Consider the following 27,631-nt stretch of genomic DNA (forward strand, 5'->3'; position numbering starts at 1 on the left):
AGTGAGAATTTGTAGACAGGAATTATAGGCAAACCAGGATATGACTAGCTCCCTACAGCTCTTATCTGTCACCTCCTCATTCTCCCTTATGAGTTCAAGATAATCAACTGCTTCTCCAGATCGTTCAAACGTTCTCACAGAAGCGGCAGCACGGTGCAGCAGGTGCAGATTTGATTCTCCATAAAGGTGGACGCCATGTAGACCTCCCGCATCGCAATCTCAGTAGAAAACACCGCCTCCGGAGCAATTGGCACTGCCAGATGAGAAATGGAGAAGTACAAACACAGTGATAAAGTTGTTACCTCCCTTATTTCTGAGGAACTGAGACAGGCGCACTCAAAAACTTAGCACACTAAAAGGCACTGCCGCGAAGCTGCAACTGAACTTTCCGCCGTTCCTGTTGAATCCCTCTCCGTTGACTGGACCCTTCACGACACGCATGCCTCTGCATGTTGGTCAAATTACTGGTATTTCCACCGTGAAGACAGATGCAAACTACGTATTCCGCTCATCCATCCACCATCATTTCCCTGAATTCCATTCAAAGCTCTCCAGCACAATTTGCAAAAGCCCATTGTTTTTGTCTCCGTATTTTCAATTCTGTTCTTTTGATGTCCACCTTAATCTCACAAAGTGCTCTGCTGAGATCTCACGTGACTTCCACATCCAGATCTTAAACCCAGTTCATGTGCTCAGCCTTTCGCCCCGTTTCATAACTCACCCGAGATCGGCCCCCGCTCTGATCTCCCCTCCCTGCACCGAGCCCGTCCCAGTTCTGCGTCGCTCAGCATCCCGCTTTGCTGGCACGTCCGCTGATTCTTTGTCTTTTTGTTCACATTGTTCAAAGTCATTCACTTTGGCACTAACGTTCTGACGTGAGAACAAAGTGACGCTCTCTTATGATCGGGAAATGGTTCAAATTATGGTTTAATGAGACGGGAAGCAGATGAGTTCCGGATTACGGAGATATAAGTATTTCTATTTTGTCCACAGGGCCGACGAACATACCACAACTGCACCTCCGATGCCTACTCGCCTTGACAGGTAAATGGAAATCGAAGACAGTGATTATGCGCGGGACGAAAAATGAACCAGAAGTGCTGCTGTATCGCGCGGGTGGTGTCGGGAGCGCTCTCGTAATACCATGTAATTTAGCTCGTTAAGCAATCACATATATGTCAACTTGTTAAAGGGTTTCCAAAAGCCGAAGAAAACAACAATTGACTTTTCTCGTTGGTCAGAATTACTGGAGCTGTTAGGCGTGGTTAAACGAATATGGCAGTTCTCAGGGATTGAGTATGATACGATTGATGTCGAGCCCGCAGTAGAGGATGTGTGCATTATCCTTGTAAGGGAGGACAAGTCAATGATTGATTACAAATGCCGACAGAGCAAAGAGTTAAATTCTACCACAGAAACAATGTTCAAAGGGCGAAAAATTCAGGATTGAAGATTCCCCATGTAGATCCATGCAGCCTTCAGAATGAAGAAGAGGAACTCGTGGTGCAACCAGAATCTGGTCGCTATAACGTCGTGGGCGTCATTGAGTAGCGGCTGAAAGAAGGCCACAGTAGAGAGCTCAGTATCTATGGATATACTTTGTATTTAAAGGAAAGACGGAAAGGCGTATGCAGTGGCGTGGCTCTGTTGATATCAGAGGACATGAATTATTTAGAAGGTTGTGAGAGAGTAAGTGGATACTTTGTAGGTGGAGTTAGGAATCTGTAAGAGTAAAAAATATATTTGTGCTCGGGCTTACTCAAGGAAAGTTATCTTGGACTGGATTTTCTGTAACAACTCAGGTTTTACTCGGAAGCGTAAGGTAAATGAACCCCAAGGACACAGTGATTGTATTATGATTGTATTATACGTCAATTTCAGAGGAAAAAATATAACTCACATGTAGCAGTATTGCAATAGAATAAAGGGATGTAGAGGGGCATGAGAGAGGTGCTTGCCCAGGTGGATTGGAGGGGAATATCGGAGCGGTTAATGGCAGACCTGAAATGAATAAAAATTATAGTCGTATCTCAGAAGACGCAGGACACATATGAACCACAGAAGGAGAGATTCACAAGTGGCCAGGATGGCAACTAATGGACGATAAGGACTGCATGAAAGCTAAAGAAAGGGCAGTTAAGGTAGCAAAAGTGAGAAGACAGTTGGAGGATTAGGATGCTTTTATATGTTTTTAAAAAATATAAAATCTATGTGAAAGGATATGTTGTCGTTTGTTCAATATTTTTTTTAAGTTATATAAAAAAATGGAATTTAGAGTTGATATTGGAACATTGGAAAATGATGCGGGTGCGGAAGTAATCGGGGCAAAGAAATCGCCGGTGTCCAACAGGTATACTGCATCTTTCTTCATCGTGGAAGACACAAGCAGTGCACCAGAGATCTGTGAATAATCGGGAGCATGCGTGAGTCGAGTTGCTATCAGAAAGGAACTGGTGCCATGGAACCTGCAGGTATTTAAGTAGTGTAATTCACTTTAGCCAGATGTACTACAGACCAGAGTCATGACAGAGATTCTACACTGATTTTCCGAATGCGTTTGTTAAGGTGCCAAAATGAGGCTGCTTAACTAGATAATCTCCTATAATGTTACAGGAAAGATACAATTAAATGATAACGGAATGGCTGACAGGCTGGAAACAGAGATTATGAATAAAACAGGCCTTTCAGAGCATTGAGTACACGAGTTGGGATGTACAACTCCTATAAATTGTACAAGGCATTGGTAAGGACGAATTTGGAGTATTGTGTACAATTCTGGACACCGAATTATCGAAAGGATGTCAACAAAATAGAGAGAGTACAGAGAAGATTTACCAGAATGTTACCTGGGTTTCAGCACCTAAGTTACAGAGAAAGGTTGACAAGTTAGGTCTTTATTATTTGGAGCGCTGAAGGTTGAGGGGGCCGTGGATAGGTTTCATTTTTCCATTGAGAGTAGGGGATATTCAAAGAAAGCATTGAGTTGAGAGTAAGGGGACAAAAGTTTAGGGGTAACACGAGGGGGAATTTCTTTACTCAGTGAGTGGCAGCTGTGTGGAACGACCTCCTGGTGGAAGTGGTAGAGGCAGATTCCATTTTGTCATTAAAAAATTGATTAGTATATGGACAGGAAAGGATTGGAGGGTTATGGGCTGAGTGCAGCTATGTGGGACTAGGTGACAGTAAGCGTTCGGCACGGAATAGGAAGGCCGAGATGGCCTGTTTCCGTGCTGTAATTGTTATATGGTTATATGATTATATGGTGGGCTTCCGGATGGGGTAGATTCGGAGCGAGGGTCCAAAGGATAGCGACGATTGGTGGAGGCCGATTTTGAACGGTTGTCCTATGAGGGAGCTGTAACTTGACGCACATATATATATATATATTTTTTTTAAATTTCGTTTCTCTGCTAACCAGATAGTTAAAGGAAAAGTTATCAGGCTTAATTGTTTAGACGCATATTGTGTATTGTTTGTTATTTCGGGGTACTGATTGGTAACAGGGGACAGATCCTGCAGCATCCACCCAAAGGAGAGTTCTTAAGTTTGGCCAGGCCGGGCGGTATCAGCCCCTCTATTAAGCCGCTAGGCGAAGCGAGATTTACAAGTGTGGGGGCTCGTCTTGGATTGAATCCGTTGGATGCGTGTGATTACCCTGAGCAATAAACGAGTGGAGAAAATATTCGTACTCCGGATGAATTGTTAATTCCACTGTTAATACCCTTAAGGTTGCGATTCTGAGTGGAGGTTTGATGAAAAGGCGGGCGCAGGTCTTGTTTTAATGCAGACCAGCGCTGAGGCAGCTGGGGGCGGGTTCTGTCATTTCTGAGGAGTGCGGGGAAAGAGTGTTCGGATTTGGAATGTTGAAATAGACCACGTCCCACGTGAAGTATAAGAATATCCGCCCTTAATTCTCTGAAGAATAAATGGAGAAATCAAATTTAAAGACCCAGCTGTGGCAGGTTCCGCCTATGCACTGGATTAACGCCCACTCCTGAGATGAGGGCGGAAGGGACTCTCAGTTATTAGATGAGTGGCAGTGCAGGATGATGAATGGTTGAATGATTGAATGGGCGGGCCTCTGACGCTGTAAGAGCCGTCAGGTTAAATTATGCCGTAATGACAGCTGTCAATTGTCTGCAAGCACTGGACCATGCTTTTGGTCCGACTGGAGGCCCACTGGAGCTCATGGTGTGGTTTCAAAACATGCGTCAGGAGAAGGGAGAGAAGCGTTCTGATTTTATTTTTCTTCTAGAGAGGCAGCTAAATTGCTTGCGACGCAGAGGGGTCATTCCGGAGGCTGAGTTGGATGAGTTAAGAATGGACCAGATAGTCAGGGGCACCCAGTCCTATGGCCTGATTTCGTGCCGTCTCCTGCATCTTTTGTTGAACTGATCAGAGAGGTACAGAAAGAGGAGAACGCGGCGGAGGCGCGGGAGGACTCAGTCAGCAGTGTACACTCCTCGTTAGTAGTCCCCTGCGGTGAAGTGACCACAGATACCCTACCCCGGGGAGCCGTTGAGGAGATTGTGGGAGAGTTGAGAACGGAGATACGTCGCCTGTAATCAGCGGGTGTGACCCCGCCCCCATTAGTTGCAGCTGACGAGGGCGGATTCCCCAAGGGGTCGAACAATGCAGGTGTCACGCCAGAAGGAGAGAGAGCCCCCAGGTACCACAGCAGGGACAGCCGTACGGAAAACTTAGAGGAGACACTGAGAGGGAGCGGCCTAGTATCTCTAGGGAACACCTATCCGGCAATGTAACAAGAATCCCCAAAGCAACAGATCCTATTCCTGAATGCTTAGTGGTTCCACGCTCCAGTGTGTCACTGTGGATAGAGAGTAATTACGATAAAGCCATACTCGAAACCAGGTCGCAGGTCACGTTTCTGTACCGTTCGTTTTACAACCGGTATCTGACGCACATACCCTTGACAGCATTGGACGCACTGGAGATTTGAGGACACAGTGCTGTTGATCATCCATACGACGGTTATTTGTCAGTGAAACTGGAGGCTGATGTGGGAGTGTCTGGGGTTCTTGATATAGTGGTCCTGTTTTGTCCGGAACCTGTTGAGAAGGGCGGCGTTTCAATACTGGTACGGACCAACACACCTCTAGTAGACCCGGTATTTCGAGCTGCTTTTGAGGAAGTGTGTGGCAGCATTGGTCTGGATACCTAATTTAAGCAAGGGACTGTGTGGTTCAGCCAGTCGAAGCTAATAGTGGTACCGCCTGGGGAAGAACAGAGAGTGATGGGGACCCCCACATTTCCCGGAGTGATTGAGGGCGAAACCCTCTTTGTGGATGTTCCGGAAGATCACGAGGGGAAGTCCGGATTTCCTGCTTGGGTACTGGTGAGGTCCGAATTTCTGAAGCCCTCGATTGTACAGGCAAGCAGGATGGCAGTGATTTTCAGGAACACTACGAATAGGGAGGTCAGCTTGCAGCTGGTGATGTCCCTGGCGCATTTTATTCCCGGTGACGGTAATGTCTCGTGTCACTGTCAGGCACGCCGGGGAGGGACTATTGGAAAAGGGGTGGGTGGAGTTGATCGCTGAGACAATCAACTCGGGGGAATGCCCGGTACCGCCGGGTTAAGGAAAGGAGTCTGGTAGAGAAGATGTTGAAGATGAAAGGTGTCTTTTCCATTGGCCAGTGTGATGTGGGTCGTTCCAAGAGCACTGCACACACTCTGCGGGTGACCGAGGACACGCCTTTTAGAGAGAGGTCGCGGCGACTGGACCCTGCAGACGTGGAAGACGTGCGGCAGCATTTGTGTAAACTGAAGGAAGCTGGGATCATCACTGATTCCCGAAGCCCCAAGACGCCCCAGTAGCAGTGGCCCAGAAGAAGAACGGGAAGGTACGCATGAGTGTGAACTATAGGACTCCGAACACTGCACCGTCCGTGACCAGTATACAGTCCCGAGTGACGAAGAGGTGCGAGGTGGTTTAGTGTGCTCGATTTGAGTAGTGGATATTACCAGATCCCGATGGTTGATGACGTCATTTATATGTCCCCTGGGATTCTTCCAGTTCGAAAGGATGCCCCACGGCATATTGGGAGCCCTTGTAAACTTCCAGCGGTTCATGGAGAAGACTGAGGGGATATGAACTGGTTTGAGGTGTTGGTGTATTTGGATGACCTCATAGTATTTGGATTCAGCTTGGAAGAACATGAAGCGAGGCTGTTGAAGGTTCTTGGCCGCCTGAAAGCTGAAGGGTTAAAACTTTACCTGGACAAGTGCCGGTTCTGCTAAACGTCTGGTAACTATGTCTGAAACAACCTCACGGAATGGAGCAGCGACAGACCCGGCAAAGATAGAAGCGGTGACCATTTGGGCAAGGGCTCAGACTGTGAACGCTCTGCGCTCGTTCTTCGGTTTCTGTGGAAAAATATCGGAGATTCGTGAAGGGAGACGCCAAAGTGAGTCACACATTGATTCAGCTTCTGTGTGGTTACCCTCCCGTGGGGAGAGCGAAAAATTGAAAGCAGCCCTTTGCACAGAGGTGGGATGTAAACTGTGAGGAGCCCTTTCTGTCGCTGAAGGAGCAGCTGACACAGGCGCCGGTGCTGGCTTTTGCGGAACCCCGATTGCCGTATGTACTGCACACATATGATGGTCAAGAGGTTTTTTTAGGGTGCATGAGGGAGTGGACAGTGACGGAGAGTGGGAGAGCATTCCTGACCCTGGGGTGAAGGCCGCGTGTCAGTTTGCAATCACCATGAAGGCAGAGGGAACAGAAAGACAGGATCGTGCGGTGAATCATCTGGCAGCTTCTGATAACGCCATTCCCCAGGTTTACTGTAATCTGACTGCTCTGAAGACAAATCAGCTGCCGGAATTGAGTTCTGCTGAGCGAAATGTACCGGGCATTTGCACTATTTGGTCAGTGGTCGAAAAGAGAGACATGGCTCAGGCTGTGAAGACGAAACACGCTTCGGTGCCTCCATGACTGAAAGAACGCCCTCATTTGGAGTTGAAGAAAACATATCAGTTCAGGTCATCCCCGGGCCGACTGAATGAAATCAAGCCGTGCATTCGCAGCAGACGAATTTTTCTTTACGTCCGATTTACTAAAGCAGTCGGGCGTGGTTAAGATAAAATGGCAGAGATAAGAGATCCAGTATGATACAGTTGATGAAGGGCCAGCAAGTTTATAAGCAGATGATGTGAGTAAGATGCCTGTAGCGAAGGACAAGGGCAGACAGAGCAAAGAGATCAGTTCTACGGCAGAGGTGAATTTCAAATGGCGAGGATTGCAGGACTGACCCTGCCGCATTTAGATGCGTGCAGCATTTAGAATGGAATGGACCGACAATTAGACACTGACGTCATGGGCGTCACTGAGTACCGGCTGAAAGACGGCCGAATGTGGGAGCTTAACATCTAAGGATATCCTTTTTTGTCAACAGCACATGCAGGAAGGCACATGCGTTGGGATGGCTCTGCTGGTAACAGATGATATAACATTTGTAGAAAGATGTTAGGGTCAGAGAATGTGGAATCTTTGTAGGTGGAGTGGGAAATTCTACGAATAAATACACATGTGAATAATATATAGAAGTCAGAATAATAGAGAACATGTGTATATTACTTTGCAAAGGGAGCTCAGAAAGCGCATGTAGGAAGGAAATCGTGAGTTAAATAGGAGGGCAGATTCAGGCAGATAAGGGAGACTGCCAAGCGGAACAGTCATCAATGGAGAGTTCATCGGTCGAAGTGATCTCAGGCAGAACGGTAGGGCATTGTTTCATTCGGGATTCGTCGACAACGGGCCGAAGTGAGGTATGTAAACTCTGAGGAAGAGAAACAGGATAGATGTCTGTGAGGCCAGTGTTCTGTACTGGGTGTGAGATGTGAGAACTCCGGGAGACACCCAGCCTGCTGGACGACTACATGCACATCAGGTGAGTCGAGCTGCTGCTCTTTAGGGACCGAATTAGGGTACTAGACAGGTAGCTCGATGACCTTCGTCCTGTCAAGTAAAGTGATGAGGTGCAGACAGGTGTTATAGGCAAACCAGGATATGACGAGCTCCCTACAGCTCTTATCTGTCACCTCCTCATTCTCCCTTATGAGTTGAAGATAATCAACTGCTTCTCCAGATCGTTCAAACGTTCTCACAGAAGCGGCAGCACGGTGCAGCAGGTGCAGATCTGATTATCCGTAAAGATGGACGCCAAGTAGACCTCTCGCATCGCAAACTCAGTAGCAAACACCGCCTCCGGAGCAATTGGCACTGTAAGATGAGAAATGGAGAAGTACGAGCACAATGATAAAGTTGTTACCTCCCTTAAGTCTGAGGAACTGAGACAGGCGCACTCTAAAACTTAGCACAGTAAAAAGGCACTGCCGCGAAGCTGCAACTGAACTTTCCGCCGTTCCTGTTGAATCCGTCTCCGTTGACTGGACCCTTCACGACACGCATGCCTCTGCATGTTGGTCAAATTACTGGTATTTCCACCGTGAAGACAGATGCAAACTACCTATTCCACTCATCCATCCACCATCATTTCCCTGAATTCCATTCAAAGCTCTCCAGCACAATTTGCAATAGCCCATTGTTTTTGTCTCCGTATTTTCAATTCTGTTCTTTTGATGTCCACCTTAATCTCACAAAGTGCTCTGCTGAGATCTCACGTGACTTCCACATCCAGATCTTAAACCCAGTTCATGTGCTCAGCCTTTCGCCCCGTTTCATAACTCACCCGAGATCGGCCCCCGCTCTGATCTCCCCTCCCTGCACCGAGCCCGTCCCAGTTCTGCGTCGCTCAGCATCCCGCTTTGCTGGCACGTCCGCTGATTCTTTGTCTTTTTGTTCACATTGTTCAAAGTCATTCACTTTGGCACTAACGTTCTGACGTGAGAACAAAGTGACGCTCTCTTATGATCGGGAAATGGTTCAAATTATGGTTTAATGAGACGGGAAGCAGATGAGTTCCGGATTACGGAGATATAAGTATTTCTATTTTGCCCACAGGGCCGACGAACATACCACAACTGCACCTCCGATGCCTACTCGCCTTGACAGGTAAATGGAAATCGAAGACAGTGATTATGCGCGGGACGAAAAATGAACCAGAAGTGCTGCTGTATCGCGCGGGTGGTGTCGGGAGCGCTCTCGTAATACCATGTAATTTAGCTCGTTAAGCAATCACATATATGTCAACTTGTTAAAGGGTTTCCAAAAGCCGAAGAAAACAACAATTGACTTTTCTCGTTGGTCAGAATTACTGGAGCTGTTAGGCGTGGTTAAACGAATATGGCAGTTCTCAGGGATTGAGTATGATACGATTGATGTCGAGCCCGCAGTAGAGGATGTGTGCATTATGCTTGTAAGGGAGGACAAGTCAATGATTGATTACAAATGCCGACAGAGCAAAGAGTTAAATTCTACCACAGAAACAATGTTCAAAGGGCGAAGAATTCAGGATTGAAGATTCCCCATGTAGATCCAGGCAGCCTTCAGAATGAAGAAGAGGAACTCGTGGTGCAACCAGAATCTGGTCGCTATAACGTCGTGGGCGTCTTTGAGTAGCGGCTGAAAGAATGCCACAGTAGAGAGCTCAGCATCTGTGGATATACTTTGTATTTAAAGGACAGACGGGAAGGCGTATGCGGTGGCGTGGCCCTGTTGATATCAGAAGACATTAATTCTTTAGAAAGAGGTGAGAGAGAAAGTGGATACGTTGTAGGTGGAGTTAGGAATCTGTAAGATAAAAAAATATATATTTGTGCTCGGGTTTACTCAGGGAAAGTTATCTTGGACTGGCTTTTCTGTAATAACTCAGGTTTTACTCGGAAGCGTAAGGAAAATGAACCCCGAGGAGACAGTGATTGTATTATGATTGTATTATACTTAAATTTCAGATGAAAATGTATAACTCACATGTAGCAGTATTGCAATGGAATTAAGGGATGTCGAGGGGCATGAGAGAGGTGCTTGCCCAGGTGGATTGGAGGGGACTATCGGAGCGGTTAATGGCACACCTGAAATTAATAAAAATTATAGTAGTATCTCAGAAGACGCAGGACACATATGAACCACAGAAGGTGAGATTCACAAGTGGCCAGGATGGCAGCTAATGGACGATAAGGACTGCATGAAAGCTAAAGAAAGGGCAGTTAAGGTAGCAAAAGTGAGAAGACAGTTGGAGGATTAGGATGCTTTTAAAATATATATATTTTTTAAAACACCCAATAAGCTATGTGAGGGATATATTGACATATAAGAGTAAACTAGCAAATACGATATGGTCAGGATAGTAAAAGTCGTTTTAAATTTTTTTAAAAGTTATATAAAGGAAAAATGGAATTTAGAGTTGATATTGGAACACTGGAAAATGATGCGGGTGCGGAAGTAATAGTGGCAAAGAAATCGCCGATGTCCAACTGGTATACTGCATCTTTCTTCATCGTGGACAACTCCTATACATTGTACAAGGCATTGGTAAGGACGAATTTGGAGTACTGTGTACAGTTCTGGTCACCGAATTATCGGAAAGATGTCAACAAAATAGAGAGAGTACAGGGAAGATTTACTAGAATGTTACCTGGGTTTCAGCACCTAAGTTACAGAGAAAGGTTGACAAGTTAGGTCTTTATTATTTGGAGCGCTGAAGGTTGAGGGGGCCGTGGATAGGTTTCATTTTTCCATTGAGAGTAGGGGATATTCAAAGAAAGCATTGAGTTGAGAGTAAGGGGACAAAAGTTTAGGGGTAACACGAGGGGGAATTTCTTTACTCAGTGAGTGGCAGCTGTGTGGAACGAGCTCCTGGTGGAAGTGGTAGAGGCAGGTTCCATTTTGTCATTTTAAAAAATGGATTTGTATATGCACAGGAAAGGATTGGTGGGTTATGGGCTGAGTGCAGGTAAGTGGGAAGAGGTGACTGTAATCGTTCGGCACGGAATAGGAGGGACGAGTTGGCCTGTTTACGTGCTGTAAATGTTATATGGTTATATGATTATATGGTGGGCTTCCGGATGGGGTAGACTTGGAGTGAGGGTCCGAAGGATAGCGACGATTGGAGGTGGTCGATTTTGAACGGTTGTCCTATGAGCGAGCTGTAACTTGACTCACAGATTGTTTAATAAGATTGGGCTTTTTTCCCTTTTATTTCGTTTCTCTACTAACCAGATAATCAAAGGAAGATTTATAAAACTTAATTGTTTAGACGCATATTGTGTATTGTTTGTTATTTCGGGGTACTGATTGGTAACAGGGGACAGATCCCACAGCATCCACCCAAAGGAGAGTTCTTAAGTTTGGCCAGGCCGGGCGGTATCAGCCCCTCTATTAAGCCGCTAGGCGAAGCGAGATTTACAAGTGTGGGGGCTCGTCTTGGATTGAATCCGTTGGATGCGTGTGATTACCCTGAGCAATAAACGAGTGGAGAAAATATTCGTACTCCGGATGAATTGTTAATTCCACTGTTAATACCCTTAAGGTTGCGATTCTGAGTGGAGGTTTGATGAAAAGGCGGGCGCAGGTCTTGTTTTAATGCAGACCAGCGCTGAGGCAGCTGGGGGCGGGTTCCATCATTTCTGAGGAGTGCGGGGAAAGAGTGGTCGGATTTGAAATGACTAAATAGACCACGTCCCACGTGAAGAGTAAGAATTACTGGTAATATCCGCTCTTAATTCTCTGAAGAATAACTGGAGAAATCAGATTCAAAGTCCCAGCAATGGCAGGCTCCGCCTCTGCACTGGAATAACGCACACTCCTAAAGGAGCGGAGGAGTATGAGATGAGGGCGGAAGGGACTCTCAGTTGTTAGATGAGTGGCAGTGCAGGATGATGAATGGTTGAATGATTGAATGGGCGGGCCGCTGACGTGAGAGCCGTCAGGTTAAATTATGCCGTAGCGACAGCTGTCAATTGTCTGCAAGCACTGGACAATGATTTTAGTCCGACTGGAGCCCCAGTGGAGCTCATGGTGTGGTTTCAAAACGTGTCTGGAGAAGGGAGAGAAGCTAAATTTTATGTTTTTAGATTGTATTTTTCGTCTAGAGAGGCGGATAAATTGCTTGCAGCGCAGAGGGGACATTCGGGAGGCTGAGTGCGAAGAGTTAAGGGTGGACCAGATAACCAGGGCACCCAGCCCCATGACCTGATTTTCTGGGGTCTCCGAAAGTCTCAAAAGTCGCGCCCCCTCCATCTTTTGTTGAGCTGATCAGAGAGGTACGGAAAGAGGAAAACGCGGCGGAGGCGCGGGAGGACTCAGTCAGCAGGGTACAATCCTCGGTAGTAGTCCGCTGCGGTGAAGTGGCTACAGATACCCTATCCCGGGGAGCCGTTGAGGTGATTGTGGGAGAGTTGAGGACAGTAACGTCGGCTGTAATCAGCAGGTGTGATCCCGCCCCCATATGATGGAGCTGACGGGGGGGGGGGGGGATGGTGCTGTATCGCCAAGGGGACGAACAATGCAGGTGTTACGCCAGAAGGAGAGTGAGCCCACGGGTACATCAGCAGGGAGAGTCGTTTGAAAAACTTACAGGAGACACTGAGAGGGAACGGCCTGATGTCTTTGGGGGAACACCTTCCCGGAAAAGTACCAAGAATTCCCGGAAGCAAAAGACCCTATTCCTGAAGGCTTAGTGGTTCCATGCTCCAGTGTGTCACTGTGGACAGAGGGTAATTACGATAAAGCCATACTCGACACAATGTCACAGATCACGTTACTGCACCGTTCGATTTACAACCGGTATCTGACGCATTTACCCTTGACACCATTGGACGCACTGGAGATTTGAGGACTCAGTGCTGGTGATTATCTATACGACGGTTATTTGTCAGTGAAACTGGAGTTCTCGGAGGCTGATGTGGGAGTGTCTGGGGTTCTTGATACAGTGGTGCTGTTTTGTCCGGAACCTGCTGAGAAGGGCGGCGTTTCAATACTTGTATGTTCCTCTGGTGGACCCAGTGTTTCGAGCTGCTTTTGAGGAAGTGTGTGGCAGCATTGGTCTGGATACCTAATTTAAGCAAGGGAGTGTGTGGTTCAACCAGTCGAAGCTAATAGTTGTACCGTTCGGGGAAGTACCGAGGGTGATGGGGACCCCCAAATTTCCCGGAGTGCCTGAGAGCGAAACCCTCTTTGTGGATGTTCCGGAAGATCACGAGGGGAAGTCCAGATTTCCTGCTTGGGTACTGGTGAGGTCCGAACTACAGAAGCCCTCGTTTGTACAGGCAAGCAGGATGGCAGTGATTTTCAGGAACACTACGAATAGGGAGGTCATTTTCAAGCTGGGGATGTCCCTGGCGCATTTTATTCCCGGTGACGGTAATCTCTAGTGTCACTGTGAGGCACGCCGGGGAGGGACTATTGGAAAAGGGCTGGGGGGAGTTGATCGCTAAGTCAATCAACTCGGGGGAATGCCCGGTACCGCCGGGTTAAGGAAAGGAGTCTGGTAGAGAAGATGTTGAAGATGAAAGGTGTCTTTTCCATTGGCGAGTGTGATGTGGGTCGTTCCAAGAGCACTGCACACACTCTCCGGGTGACCGAGGACACCCCGTTTAGAGAGAGGTTGCGGCGACTGGACCCTGCAGACGTGGAAGACGTACGGCAGCATTTGTGTAAGCTGAAGGAAGCTGGGATCATCACTGATTCCCGAAGCCCCAAGACGCCCCAGTAGCAGTGGCCCGGAAGAAGAACGGGAAGGTACGCATGTGTGTGAACTATAGGACTCTGATCACCGCAACGTCCGTGACCAGTATACAGTCCCGTGTGTCGAAGAGGTGCGAAGTGGTTTAGTGTGCTGGATTTGAGTAGTGGATATTACCAGATCCCGATGACTGATGACGTCATTTATATGTCCCCTGGGATTCTTCCAGTTCGAAATGATGCCCCAGGGCATATTGGGAGCACTTGTAAACTTCCAGCGGTTCATGGAGAAGACTGCCGGGGACATGAACTGGCTTGAGGTGTTGCTGTATTTGGATGACCTCATAGTATTTGGATTCAGATTGGAAGAACATGAAGCGAGGCTACTGAAGGTGCTCGGCCGCCTGAAAGCTGAAGGGTTAAAACTTTCCCGGACAAGTGCCGGTTCCGCTAAACGTCTGGTAGCTATGTCTGACACAACCTCACGGAATGGAGCAGCTACAGACCCGGCAAAGATAGAAGCGGTGACCATTCGGGCAAGGGCTCAGACTGTGAACGCTCTGCGCTCGTTCTTCGGGTTCTGTGGGAGGCTGAAGGCCTGAAATTTTGAGAGTTCAGAGTTTGTATGTTCCTGGCAGGGATAAAGGCAAAGTGAATAAGGATCAGGAATCTTGATTCTCTAGGGATATTGGATCTCAGATAAAGAAGAAGAGAGAGATTTATGACATGTATTGGAAACAGAGAGCAAATCAGGCGCTTGTGGAATATAAATAGTGCAGAAAAATAACACTTAGGAAAGAAATCAGGAGGGCTAAAATAAGACATGAGGTTGCTTTTGCAGTCAAGGTGAAGGATACTCCAAGGAGCTTCAACAGGATTATGAAGAACAAAAGGATAGTAATGGATAAAATTAGTCCTCTTGAAGATGGAGTGGTCGGCTATATGTGGAATCAAAAGAAATGTGGAAGATCTTAAATTCTGTTTTTTGCGCGTCTGTATTTCCTAAGGAAACTGACATGAAGTCAACCTAAACAGGGCAAAAAAGCAGTGAGGTCATGGAACCTATACAGATTGAAGAGGAGGAGGTGCTTGCTATCTTGAGAGAAATCAGGGTAGCTAAATCCCCAGGACATGGAAGGGTTTTCCCTCGGACCTTGAAGGAGACTAGTCTTGCAATTGAGGGGCCCTGGCAGATATATTTAAAATGTCGGTATCTACGGGTGAGGTGTCGGATGACTGGAGGATAGCTCATTTTGTTCTGCTGTTTACAAAAGTCTCTGAAGTTAATCCCGAAAATTTTAGGCCAGTAAGTTTGAAGTTGGTAGCACGTAAATTATTGGAAGGGTTACTAAGAGATAGATGTACAAGTATTTGGATAGACAGGGACTTAATAGGGAGAGTCAGCATGGCTTTGTGTGTGGTACGTCATGTTTCACAAATCTATTAGAATTTTTCGAGGAGGTTACCAGGGATGTGGATGAAGGGAAGGCAGTGGATGTTGTCTACATGGACTTCAGTCAGGCCTTTGACAAAGTCCTGTATAGGAGGTTAGTTAGCAATATTTTCTGTCGCTAGGTACACATGGCGAGGTAATAAACTGGATTAGAGATTGGCTCATTGGGAGAAGCCAGAGAGCGGTAGTAGAGGGTTGTTTCTCTGAGTGGAGGCCTGAGACTAGTGGTATGCCACAGGGATCAGTGCTGGGTCCATTGTTATTAGTCATCTATATCAATGATCTGGATGATAATGTGGCAAATTGGACCAGCAAGTTTGTTGAACATACAAAGTTTTGAGGTGCAGTGGACGGTGAGGAAGGTTTCCAAATCTTGCAGAGGGATTTGGACCAGCTGGGAAAATGGCGTCAAAAATAGCAGATAAAGATTAATACAGACAAGTGTGAGGTATTGCACTTTGGAAAGACAAACTAAGGTAGAACATACAATGGTAGAGCCCAGAGGAGTACAGTAGAACAGCGAGATCTGGGAATACAGGAATAAAATTCTCTAAAAGTGGCGTCACATGTAGATAGGGTCGTAAAGAAGCTTTTGGTATGTTGACCTTTATAAATCAAAGTATTGAGTATAAGAGTTGGAATGTTATGGTTAGTTTGTATAAGGCATTGGTGAGGCCGAATTTGGAGTATTGTGAGCTGTTCTGGTCACCTAATTACAGGAAGGATATCAATTAGTTCGAAAGAGTGCAGAGAAGGTTTACAAGGATGTTGCTGGGACTTGAGAAAATGAGTTACGTAGAAAGTTTGAATAGGTTAGGGCTTTATTCCCTGGAGCGTAGAAGAATGAGGGGAGATTTGACAGAGGTATATGAAATTATGATGGGTATAGATAGAGTGAATGCAAACAGGATTTTTCCATTGAGGCTATGGGAGTAAACAACAGTGAACATGGGTTAAGGTTGAAGGGGGTAAAGTTTATAGGTAACATGGGGGGGGGGAGCTTCTTCACACAGAGAGTGGTGAGAGTGTGGAATGAGCTGCCAGTTGAAGTGGTGAATGCAGGCTCACTTTTAACATTTAAGACAAACTTGGTCAGGTACTTGGATGAGAGGTGTATGGAGGGATATAGGCCAGGTGCAGGTCGGTGGGACTAGGCTGAAAAATGGTTCAGCACAGTCAAGAAGCGACAAAAGGAATGTTTTTGAGCTGTAGTGTTCTATGGTTCTATGACTGTTGTATGCATTCTAGCCAATCGGGATTTTGTCGCCCTGTCTTTTGAAGCTGGTAGGAGTTGATTTTGAGGGCTTATGCCAGAGAGGGAGGGACATGAGGAGAGAAGGCGCAAATGGAGAGATTTGGTAGACCGCCGGACGGGGTGGACTCGGAGCGATGGTCCCAAGGGTAGCGACGATCAGAGGAGGTCGATGTTGAACTCCTGTCTGCGCTCTGAAACTGGTATGCAGCGTAAGACAGTCCAGAGATCCCAGGAATTAACCTCGTGAATCTACGCTGCACTTCCTCTACAGCCAGGATGTCCTTCCTTAACCCTGGAGACCAAAACTGTACACAATACTCCAGGTGTGGTCTCACCAGTGCTCTGTACAAATGCAAGAAGATTTCCTTACTCTTGTACTCAATTCCCTTTGTAATAAAGGCATGGCTGCTTGGTGATCGCTCGGACCCGATCTGAGACACTCCTGATCCTGGCAACTGGCAGACAACCTCCTCTGGCTACGCTGTCCCTTATCAAGACAGCGGTCATCTTTACCTCTCTGCTCTTTGAGCCACAGCACCAGTCTCAGTGCAGGAGTCCCGCTGTCTGTGTCTCCCCGTCATTGATCGTCCTCCACAATAGCTTCTAAAGTTTACTCATAATTGTGGATAAATTGCTACAGGTGTATTCTGTGCTTGCTGTGCATTTCCTTTGTTTTACTTGACAATCACACAGCTACGGTCTACTGCAAACTAGCTCCCTATTGCTCCTTTCTGTCACCTCTTCATTGTCCCGAATGTGTGGAAGATCATCGGCTGCTTTTCGATTTATTTCATACTTTCTTTCAGAAGATGCAACTCGGTGCAGTTTTTGCAGATTTGTCTATCGAAGAGGGATTCGTCAGATAAGGCGGAAAGTTCAATTGCATGTACTCAAGCCTGTACACATGCAATTGAACTTTCCGCCTTATCTAACGAATCCCTCTCTGTAGATTGGTTGCCGCACACATCATCGCACTTGAATGTTGGCCAAATTACTAGTGTCTTCCGCAGTGATGGTCAATGTAAATACTAATGGCGCTCATCCACCATGTCTCTGAATCCTATTCAAACCCCTCCAGCAACATGTTCAATTTATAATTGTACCTTCTAGACTATTGCTTCTTGTTTCGCTATCTAAAAATCTGTTCTTCTAGGATTCCAGGGTTGTCCGTCTTAATTGTACAAAGTGCGTTCATGAGGTCTCACGTCGTTATCCACAGCCAGATCTTCAACTCATTTCAGGTGCTCGGCCTTGTGCCCTGTTTAATAACTCACCCGAGCTTTGGCCCAGATCTCGGCTCCCCTCGCTGCTCGCTGACCGTCACAGTTCTGCATCGCTAGGCATTCCGCTTTGCTGGCAAGTCCTCTAAACCTTTGTTTATTTCAGATTCTTCAAACAGATCCCTTTTCAAACTAACCTGCTCGAATGTCTTGACAGCGAATGAGAAATGTGGTACGCTCTGACAGGACTGGGAAATGGACCAAAGGGTGGTTTAAGAAGTCGGGAGGTGATTACGCGTTACTGAGAAAGATTTTTCTAATTTTCCCCACAGGAAAAGCAGATGCAGAACATCTTCATCTCAGCGACGTTGTCAAAGGCGCTTGTAAGTAGAATTCGAAGACCAGGTCTGTGCACGGGGCGACTAAAGTGTTGCCGTATCGGGTGGCTGCTCCGCCTGACGGACGGGTCGGAAACGCTTCGGTAACACTATGCGATCCTAGCTCGTTAACCAGCTTCGTGCGGCACGTTGTTGTCCTTAATAAGTTCCCTCATAAGCTGCAGCTCAGTGCACCTGGTGCAGATTTGTTTATCCGAGAGGGTGGACGAGGTCTAGACATCCCGCATTGCAAAAACACCGCCGCTGTACCAATTCTCGCTAACCGACGAGGAATGGATAAATAAAATCAAGTGATAAAGTTGCCGATAATTTTCCACCGCCTACGCTTGAGGATCTTGGACTGGCGCGCTCTAAAGCCTAACACGCACAAGTGCATTGCTGCGACACACGCGCTTGAAATTTTCCGCTTTCCCATTGAATCCCTCTCTGTCTATGGGTGTCCGCACAACACATTTCCCTTGAGATGTTGATCAGAACACTGGTGTCTTCCACAGTGAAGACAGATTCAAAGTACCTGTTGCGCTTATCCATCATTTCCCTGAGTCTCATTCAAACTTCTCCAGCGTCACGTTCAATTTGTAACTGTGCCTTAAAACCTATCGCTTATTCTTTCCATATCTTCAAATGTGTTTTTCCAGGGCCCCTTTGTTGTAGACCTTAGTTGTACAAAGTGCGCTGTTGAGATCTCACGTGATCATCTATTGCCAGCTCTTCAACTCACTGCATGTGCTCAGCCTTTAACCCTGTTTAGTATCTCAGCCGAGATGTGTTCCATCCTTGAGCTCCGTCTCTGCACTGGGGCGGTCGCGGTTCTGCGTCGCTATATATCCAACTTTGCTGACAGGCCCAGTCATTCGTTGTTCTCATCACATTCTTCAAACTCATTCCTTTTCGAAATGACCTGTTGGAACGTTCTGATTAAAGTTAAAAACAGTGCACAGTGAGAGGACCGGGAACAAGTTCAAAGGTTGGGTTAATGAGCCGCGAAGCAGATAGGCTCCAGATTACATAGAGATAATTGTTTCTATTTTGCTCACAGGTTTCACCACGGCAGTCCACTTGCAGGGGTGGCAGTTTTTCAACTTGAGGGGTAAGTGGAAATTGAAGACTGACTGTTTTGTTGTATCGAGTGGGTGTTCAAACTAATGGTAGGGTCGGGGGTGCTCCGTTAACACTATGTCATCTTAGCTTGTTAAGCCGCCTCATCTGTAGAACTTTGTGAAAGCCTTTCAGAAAATCTAATAAAACAATAATTGATTTTTTATGCGTCCGATTTACTAGAGCAGTCGGGCGTGGTTAATATAATATCGCAGAGATAGGGATCCAGTATGATACATTTGATGCAGGGCCAGCAAGTTTAGAAGCAGATGATGTGAGTAAGATGCCTGTAGCGAAGGACAAGGGCAGACAGAGCAAAGAGATCAGTTCTACGGCAGAGCTGAATTTCAAATGGCGAGGATGCTGGACTGACCCTGCCGCATTTAGATGCGTGCAGCATTTGGAATGGAATGGACCGACAATTAGACACTGACGCCATGGGCATCACTGAGTACCGGCTGAAAGACGGCCGAATGTGGGAGCTTAACATCTGAGGATATCCTTTTTTGTCAACAGCACATGCAGGAGGGCACATGCGTTGGGATGGCTCTGCTGGTAACAGATGATATAACAGCTGTAGAAAGATGTTAGGGTCAGAGAATGTGGAATCTTTGTAGGTGGAGTGGGAAATTCTACGAATAAATACACATGTGAATAATATATAGAAGTCAGAATAATAGAGAACATGTGTATATTACTTTGCAAAGGGAGCTCAGAAAGCGCATGTAGGAAGGAAATCGTGAGTTAAATAGGAGGACTGATTCAGGCAGATAAGGGAGACTGCCAAGCGGAACAGTCATCAATGGAGAGTTCATCGGTCGAAGTGATATCAGGCAGAACGGTAGGGCATTGGTTCATTCGGGATTCGTCGACAACGGGCCGAAGTGAGGTATGTAAACTCTGAGGAAGAGAAACAGGATATATGTCTGTGAGGCCAGTGTTCTGTACTGAGTGTGAGATGTGAGAAATCCGGGAGACACCCAGCCTGCTGGACGACTACATGCACATCAGGTGAGTCGAGCTGCTGCTCTTTAGGGACCGAATTAGGGTACTAGACAGGTAGCTCGATGACCTTCGTCCTGTCAAGAAAAGTGAGAAGGTGTAGACAGGAATTATAGTCAAGCCAGGATATGATTGGCTCCCTACAGCTCTTATCTATCACCTCCTCATTCTCCCTTATGAGTTGAAGATAATCAACTGCTTCTCCAGATCGTTCAAACGTTCTCACAGAAGCGGCAGCACCGTGCAGCAGGTGCAGATTTGATTCTCCATAAAGATGGACGCCATGTAGACCTCCCGCATCATAAACTCAGTAGAAAACACTGCCTCCGGAGCAATTGGCACTGCCAGATGAGAAATGGAGAAGTACGAACACAATGATAAAGTTGTTACCTCCCTTAAGTCTGAGGAACTGAGACAGGCGCACTCTGAAACTTAGCACAATAAAAGGCACTGCCGCAAAGCTGCACTTGAACTTTCCGCCGTTTCTGTTGAATCCCTCTCCGTTGACTGGACCCGTCACGACACGCATGCCTCTGCCTGTTGGTCAAACTACTGGTATCTTCCACAGTGAAGACAGCTGCAAACTACCTATTCCGCTCATCCATCCATCCATCATTTCCCTGAACTCCATTCAAAGCTCTCCAGCACAATTTGCAATAGCCCATGTTTTTGTCTCCGTATTTTCAATTTTGTTCTTTTGATGTCCACCTTAATCTCACAAAGTGCTCTGCTGAGATCTCACGTGACCTCCACATCCAGATCTTCAACCCAGTTCATGTGCTCAGCCTTTCGCCCCGTTTCATAACTCACCCGAGATCGGCCCCCGCTCTGATTCCCCCCTCCCTGCACCGAGCCCGTCCCAGTTCTGCGTCGTTCAGCATCCCGCTTTGCTGGCACGTCCGCTGATTCTTTGCCTTTTGTACACATTGTTCAAAGTCATTCACTTTGGCACTAACGTTCTGACGTCAGAACAATGTGACGCTCTCTTAGGATCGGGAAATGGTTCAAATTGTGGTTTAATGAGACGGGAAGCAGATGGGTTCTGGTTTACGGAGATATAAGTATTTCTATTTTGCCCACAGGGCCGACGAAAATACCACAACTGCACCTCCGGTGCCTACTCGCCTTGACAGGTAAATGGAAATCGAAGACAGTGACTATGCGCGGGACGGAAAATGAACCAGAAGTGCTGCTGTATCGCGTGGGTGCTCAAACTGACGGTAGTGTCAGGAGCGCTCTCGTAATACTATGTAATTTAGCTCGTTAAGCAATCACATATGTATCAACTTGTTAAAGGGTTTCCGAAAGCCGAAGAAAACAACAATTGACTTTTCTTTTTGGCCAGAATTACTGGAGCCGTTGGGCGTGGTTAAATAAATATGGCAGGTCTCAGGGATTGAGTATGATACGATTGATGTCGAGCCCGCAGTAGAGGATGTGTTTCAATATGCTTGTGAGGGAGGACAAGTCAATGATTGATTACAAATGCCGACAGAGCAAAGAATTAAATTCTACCACAGAAACAAAGTTCAATGGGCGAAGAATTCAGGATTGAAGATTCCCCATGTAGATCCAGGCAACCTTCAGAACTCGTGGTGCAACCAGAATTTGGTCGCTATAACTTCGTGGGCGTCATTGAGTAGCGGCTGAAAGACCAGCTGGAAATATGGGCTGAAAAAATAGCAGATAGAGATTAATACAGACAAGTGTGAGGTATTGCACTTTGGAAAGACAAACCAAGGTAGAACATACAATGGTAGGGCACTAAGGAGTACAGTAGAACAGAGGGATCTGGGAATGCAGGTACAGAATTCCCTAAAAGTGGCGTCACGGGTAGATAAGGTCGTAAACAGAGCTTTTGGTCCGTTGGCCTTTATAAATCAAAGTAGATAGATAGATAGATAGATAGATAGATAGATAGATAGATAGATAGATAGATAGATAGATAGACAGATAGACAGATAGATAGATAGATAGATAGATAGATAGATAGATAGATAGATAGATAGATAGATAGATAGATAGATAGATAGATAGATACTTTATTCATCCCCATGGGGAAATTCAACTTTTTTCCAATGTCCCATACACTTGTTGTAGCAAAACTAATTACATACAATACTTAACTCAGTAAAAAATATGATATGCATCTAAATCACTATCTCAAAAAGCATTAATAATAGCTTTTAAAAAGTTCTTAAGTCCTGGCGGTAGAATTGTAAAGCCTAATGGCATTGGGGAGTATTGACCTCTTCAGCCTGTCTGAGGAGCATTGCATCGACAGTAACCTGTCGCTGAAACTGCTTCTCTGTCTCTGGATGGTGCTATGTAGAGGATGTTCAGAGTTATCCATAATTGACCGTAGCCTACTCAGCGCCCTTTGCTCAGCTACCGATGTTAAACTCTCCAGTACTTTGCCCACGACAGAGCCCGCCTTCCTTACCAGCTTATTAAGACGTGAGGCGTCCCTCTTCTTAATGCTGCCTCCCCAACACGCCACCACAGTACTGAGTATAAGAGTTGGAATGTTACGGTGAGGTTGTTTAAGGCATTGGTGAGGCCGAATTTGGAGTATTGTGTGCAGTTCTGGTCACCAAATCACAGGAAGGATATCAATTAGTTTGAAAGAGTGCAGAGAAGGTTTACAAGGATATTGCCGGGATTTGAGAAACTGAGTTACAAAGGAAGTTTGAATAGGTTAGGGCTTTATTCCCTGGAGCGTAGGAGAATGAGGGGAGATTTGATAGAGGTATATGAAATTATGATGGGTATAGATAGAGTGAATGCAAAGAGGCTTTTTCCACTGAGGCTAGGGGAGAAAAAAACAGTGGACATGGGTTAAGGGTGAAGAGGGAAAAGTTTATAGGTAACATGGGGGGTGAGCTTCTTCACACAGAGAGTGGTGAGTGTGTGGAATGAGCTGCCAGTTGAAGTGGTGAATGCAAGCTCACTTTTAACATTTAAGAAAAACTTGGTCAGGTACTTGGATGAGAGGTATATGGAGGGATGTAGGCCAGGTGCAGGTCGGCGGGACTAGGCTGAAAAATGGTTTGGCACAGCTAAGAAGCGCCAAAAGGCCTGTTTCTGTGCTGTAATGTTCTACGGTTCTATGACTGTTGTATGCATTCTAGCCAATCGGAACTTTGTCGCCCTGTCTTTTGAAGCTGGTAGGAGTTGATTTTGCGGGCTTTTGCCGGAGAGGGAGGGACATGAGGAGAGAAGGCGCGAATGGAGAGATTTGGTAGACCGCCGGATGGGGTGGACTCGGAGCACGGGTCCCGAGGGTAGCGACGATCAGAGGAGGTCTATGTTGAACGATCGACCTGTGACTGAGATCCAACTTTGCGCTCTGACTGTTTAATAAGATTTTTTATTTTTCTTTTATTTCGTTTCTCGACTAACCAGATAGTCAAACTAACAGCTATAAAGATAAATCGTTTAATCGCATATTGTGCAGTGTTTGCTGTTTCGGGGTACTGTTCTGTAACAGAGGACACATCGCGCAGCATCCACCCAAACATGATTCCTTACGTTTGCCCGGGCCGGGGTTTATCACCCATTATATTAAGCCGCTAGGCGAATCGAAGGTTGCATATAAAACAGCTCTTTTAACGCACCACGATGTTGAATACCCAATTCGAAGAAAACTTGCTCAGAACTCGGCTTATTGTTTTAATCCTACGCGCGTTCCTGTCTGAAAGGTATTTCTGTTTACGTATACTTGCTTATTGATCGGTCGCCCCATGAATTTAGAAAATCTACCGTGAATATAGAGATTCACGATCTCGAAAATCCTGCTCATGGACTAGCTCTTTTCACGCACCCCTGGTTTGGATTGTCCACGTGGTACAACAATCGAGAGGATACTGTCCTGTAGGTCCGGTTTGTCAACGTTCTATCGAGCCCCCTTAAACTCTCTCTGCAGAACCTCGTGTTTTTCTCTCTTTATGCTATAGAAACAGAACGATACAACACTTCGCAGGTACTTCGGCCCGCAATGTTGTGCCGACGTTTAAACCATGCCTCTTATATAACCCTCCACCTTAAATTCCTCCATCTACCTGTCTACTAGTCTCTTAAACTTCACTAGTGTATCTGCTTCCATTACTGACTCAAGCAGTGCATTCCACGCACCAACCACTCTCTGAGTAAACAACCATCCTCTAATATCCCCCTTGAACTTCCCTCCCATTACCTTGAAGATATGACCTCTTGTATTGAACAGTGGTGCCCTGGGGAAGAGGCGCTGGCTGTCCACTCTATCTATTCGTCTTAATAAGCCATTTGTGCTTATATACTCCAAGACATTGCTTCTCTCCCTTGCCGTTGGTCATCTCTTGGACCCGATCTGAGTCATCCCTCACCCTGCCAATGGATAGGTAACATATCATCCGGGTATCGTAATGGTGCCCACAGAGTCTCATCTCTATTCTATCACACTGCAGTCATCTTCACCATTCTGCTCTTCTGAGCCACAGCACCACTCTCAGTGCCAGAGACCCGGTGACCGTGTGTCTGTCGTGTTTGACCGACCTCTTCTTATTGTGTTACAGTTCTGGTCACCGAATTATAGGAAAGATATCGACAAAATAGAGAGTACAGAAAAGATTTACTCCCATGTTACCTGGGTTTCAGCACCTAAGTTACAGAGAAAGGTTGAGCAAGTTAGGTCTTTATTCTTTGCAGCGTAGAGGGCTAGGGGGGACTTGATAGAGGCATTTAAAATTATTAGGGGGATGGATAGTGTTGACGTGGATAGGATTTTTCCATTGAGAGTAGGGGAGATTCAAACAAGAGGACACGAGTTGAAAGTTAGGGTGAAAACGTTTAAGGGTAACACGAGGGGGAATTTCTTTACTCAGAGACTGTTAGCTGTGTGGAATGAGCTTCCAGTAGAAGTGGTAGATGCAGGTTCGGTATTGTCATTTAACGTAAAATTGGATGGGTATATGGACGGGAAAGGAACGGAGGGTTATGGGCTGAGTGCGGGCCAGTAGGTCTGGGTGAGTGTAAGGGTCGGCATGGACTGGAAGGGCAGAGATGGCCTGTTTCCGTGCTGTATGGTTATATGGTTATACTGTGGGGAAACTGTCACAGGTGACCTCAGTCCTTGCTGTGCATTCCCGTGACGTTACTTGACAATCACACAGCTACTGTCTGCTGCGAACAAAGTACGCTCCTGAGGTCTTGCATGGTCATCCACAGACAGCCCTTCAACCCAGCTCATGTACTCAGCCTTCCGCCCTGCTTAATACCTTACCCGGGCTCTGGCCAGCTCTCGGCTCCCCCTCTGCTCACTGTCCTTTGCAGTTGTGCCTCGCTGAGCATCCCGTCCGGCTGGCAAGTCCTCTAATCCTTTGTTTACTTCACACGCTTCAAACGGATCCCTTCTCAGGCTGACGTGCTTGAAAATTTTAGCAGCGAATCAGAAATGCATGTCGCCGTGGGTAACATGACCGGGAAATGGCCAAAAGGATGGTTTGATGACAGGGGAAGCGGATTACGGATTCCAGATCACGGAGATATAATCATTTCTATGTTTCCCCACAGGCTCAGCAAACGTAGCATACGCACATCTGCGGGGGCCTTTACCAGTGGCGGGTAAGTTGAAATCAGACTCTGTGACTATGAGCTCCAATGAAGCTCCAGTTCCACCGTATCGGGTGGCTGCTCAAACTGACGGAAAAGGTCGGGTGCGCTTCGGTAACACCATGCGTACTTTGCTCGCTGAGCTTCTTCATGGGCGGCAACTTTTTGAAGCATTTCTGAGAATCTAAGGAAACAATTGACTTTCTCAGATTTACCAGAGCCGTTGAAAGTTATGTAAACTAATATGGCAGTGGACCGGGAAAAGGGATATATTGCTGAGGATGCGCCCATGGGTTTATATGTAGATGCTGTTTGTAGCATTAACGTAAGGGAGGAGATGTCAATGGTTGCGTACAAATGCAGACAGAACAAAGAGTTAAATTCAGGCACAGAGGCAAAGTTCCAAAGGGCGAAGAATGCAGAATGGAAGGTGCTGCATTTAAATGCGCGTGGCATTCAGAATAACGTGGATGAACTCGCGGCGCAATTTGGGATCGGTCGTGGCTGAAAGAACACCATAGCTGGGAGCTTAACATCAAAAGATATACTCTGTATTAAAAGGAAAACCAGGGAGTTTTAGGCGGTGTTATGGATCTGTTGGTATCAGTTGGTAATGCATCTTTCGAAAGAGGTTGCAAAGAGTCCTGGACCGTTGTATCTTTGTAGGCGGAGTTATGAAACCGAAAGGTTATAAACAAAAGCTATTTGGGATGCATATACGGAACTCAAAATAGTAGTCGTGTTTTTGAGATTGCAAAATGAACTAGAAAATGAGTATTAGAAGTGTAAACTCTCAATTATAATGAAGGTCTTCAATATGTAAGGTGATTGATGGAAAAGTTTGGTGTGGGATAACAACACAAGGTATTTGTCGATCGCCTAAGTGATGGCTTTTTTAAGCAGCTGTAGGTTACTCAGGGAGAGGCAATATTAGATTAGTTGTTGTGTAATAAACCAGGCCTTATGTGGGAGATTAAGGTAGGACAAAAAAAACCTTCAGGAGAGAGTGCTCATAATATGATTGAATTTATACTACAATTTGAGAGGGAGTCGCATAACTCACATGAATCAGTACCGCAATGAATTAAAGGGATATAGAGGCCCATGGGAAAGGAGCTTGCCGAGGTGGATTGGAGGAAGATACTGGCTGACTTCACGGGAAATCAGAGATGATGTTTCTGGTTTTAATTTTCCAAGGCACAGGACAGATGTGTACCGCAGAGGAAAATGTTATCAAGTCGCACGGCTAGTCAACCGTGGCTGACAAAGGGCGGTAAGGATTGCATTACAAAAAGGAAAGGACATATGAGGTAGCAAAAGTGAGCGGTAAATTGGATGCTTCCGCTGTTTTTAAAATATCCAGCAAAAGGCAACTAAAAGTGATAAAAAGGGAAGAGATGAAATTTGGTGGCATACTAGCCAATAATATAATGCACGATACCAAAAGCTATTTTCTTCCCGGTTACGTTAAGAGGTATTCACACTGACATTTGAGACGGAGAAGCTAGAGTCATATGTATCATCATTACCACGGCGGAAATGGAATTGCAGTGGCATGAGAGAGGAGTTGGCTAATATTGAATGGAAAGCTGCACCGGCAGCTTTGAAGGCAGAGCAGCAATGGCTGGAATTTCCGAAAGAAATTCGGAAGGCCCAGGTTATATACACCCTTCAGAGGAAGAAGCATTGCAAAGTAAATGAGTGACATCCATGTCTGTCAGGAGGCGTCAAAAGCAACACAAAAGACAAAACGAATTCTTATAGTAGAGCAAACATTAATGGGAAGTTAGAGGACTGGAAACATTTAAAAACCAGCAGAAGAGAAATAAATATTAATTGAAAAGAAAAAATTGGAACGCGAAGACGAACTACCCAATAATATTAAATACGACGTCAAAGGTTTATTCAGATGCATACTGTGTACAAGAGTGACGGGGGTGGATATCGGACTTTTGGAAACAAAGCTGCAGTGTTGGTAATGGGGGACAGGGAAAAGGCGGACGAACTGTA

At 46.2% G+C, this 27,631-nt stretch overlaps 1 protein-coding gene across 1 annotated transcript in view; it reads left to right on the forward strand.

Annotated features, from left to right (window-relative positions):
- Positions 1–27,631, forward strand: part of LOC140721830 (uncharacterized) — a 119,920-nt gene that overhangs the window by 76,957 nt on the left and 15,332 nt on the right. Inside the window, exons 13-18 of the mRNA XM_073036638.1 lie at positions 994–1,044; positions 8,987–9,037; positions 17,867–17,917; positions 18,972–19,022; positions 21,115–21,165; positions 25,583–25,633. Coding sequence (XP_072892739.1) covers positions 994–1,044; positions 8,987–9,037; positions 17,867–17,917; positions 18,972–19,022; positions 21,115–21,165; positions 25,583–25,633 — 306 coding nt within the window. The remainder of the gene's footprint in view (positions 1–993; positions 1,045–8,986; positions 9,038–17,866; positions 17,918–18,971; positions 19,023–21,114; positions 21,166–25,582; positions 25,634–27,631) is intronic.

This window comes from Hemitrygon akajei, unplaced genomic scaffold, assembly GCF_048418815.1.
Source record: "Hemitrygon akajei unplaced genomic scaffold, sHemAka1.3 Scf000062, whole genome shotgun sequence".
Classification (NCBI taxonomy): Eukaryota; Metazoa; Chordata; class Chondrichthyes; order Myliobatiformes; family Dasyatidae; genus Hemitrygon; species Hemitrygon akajei.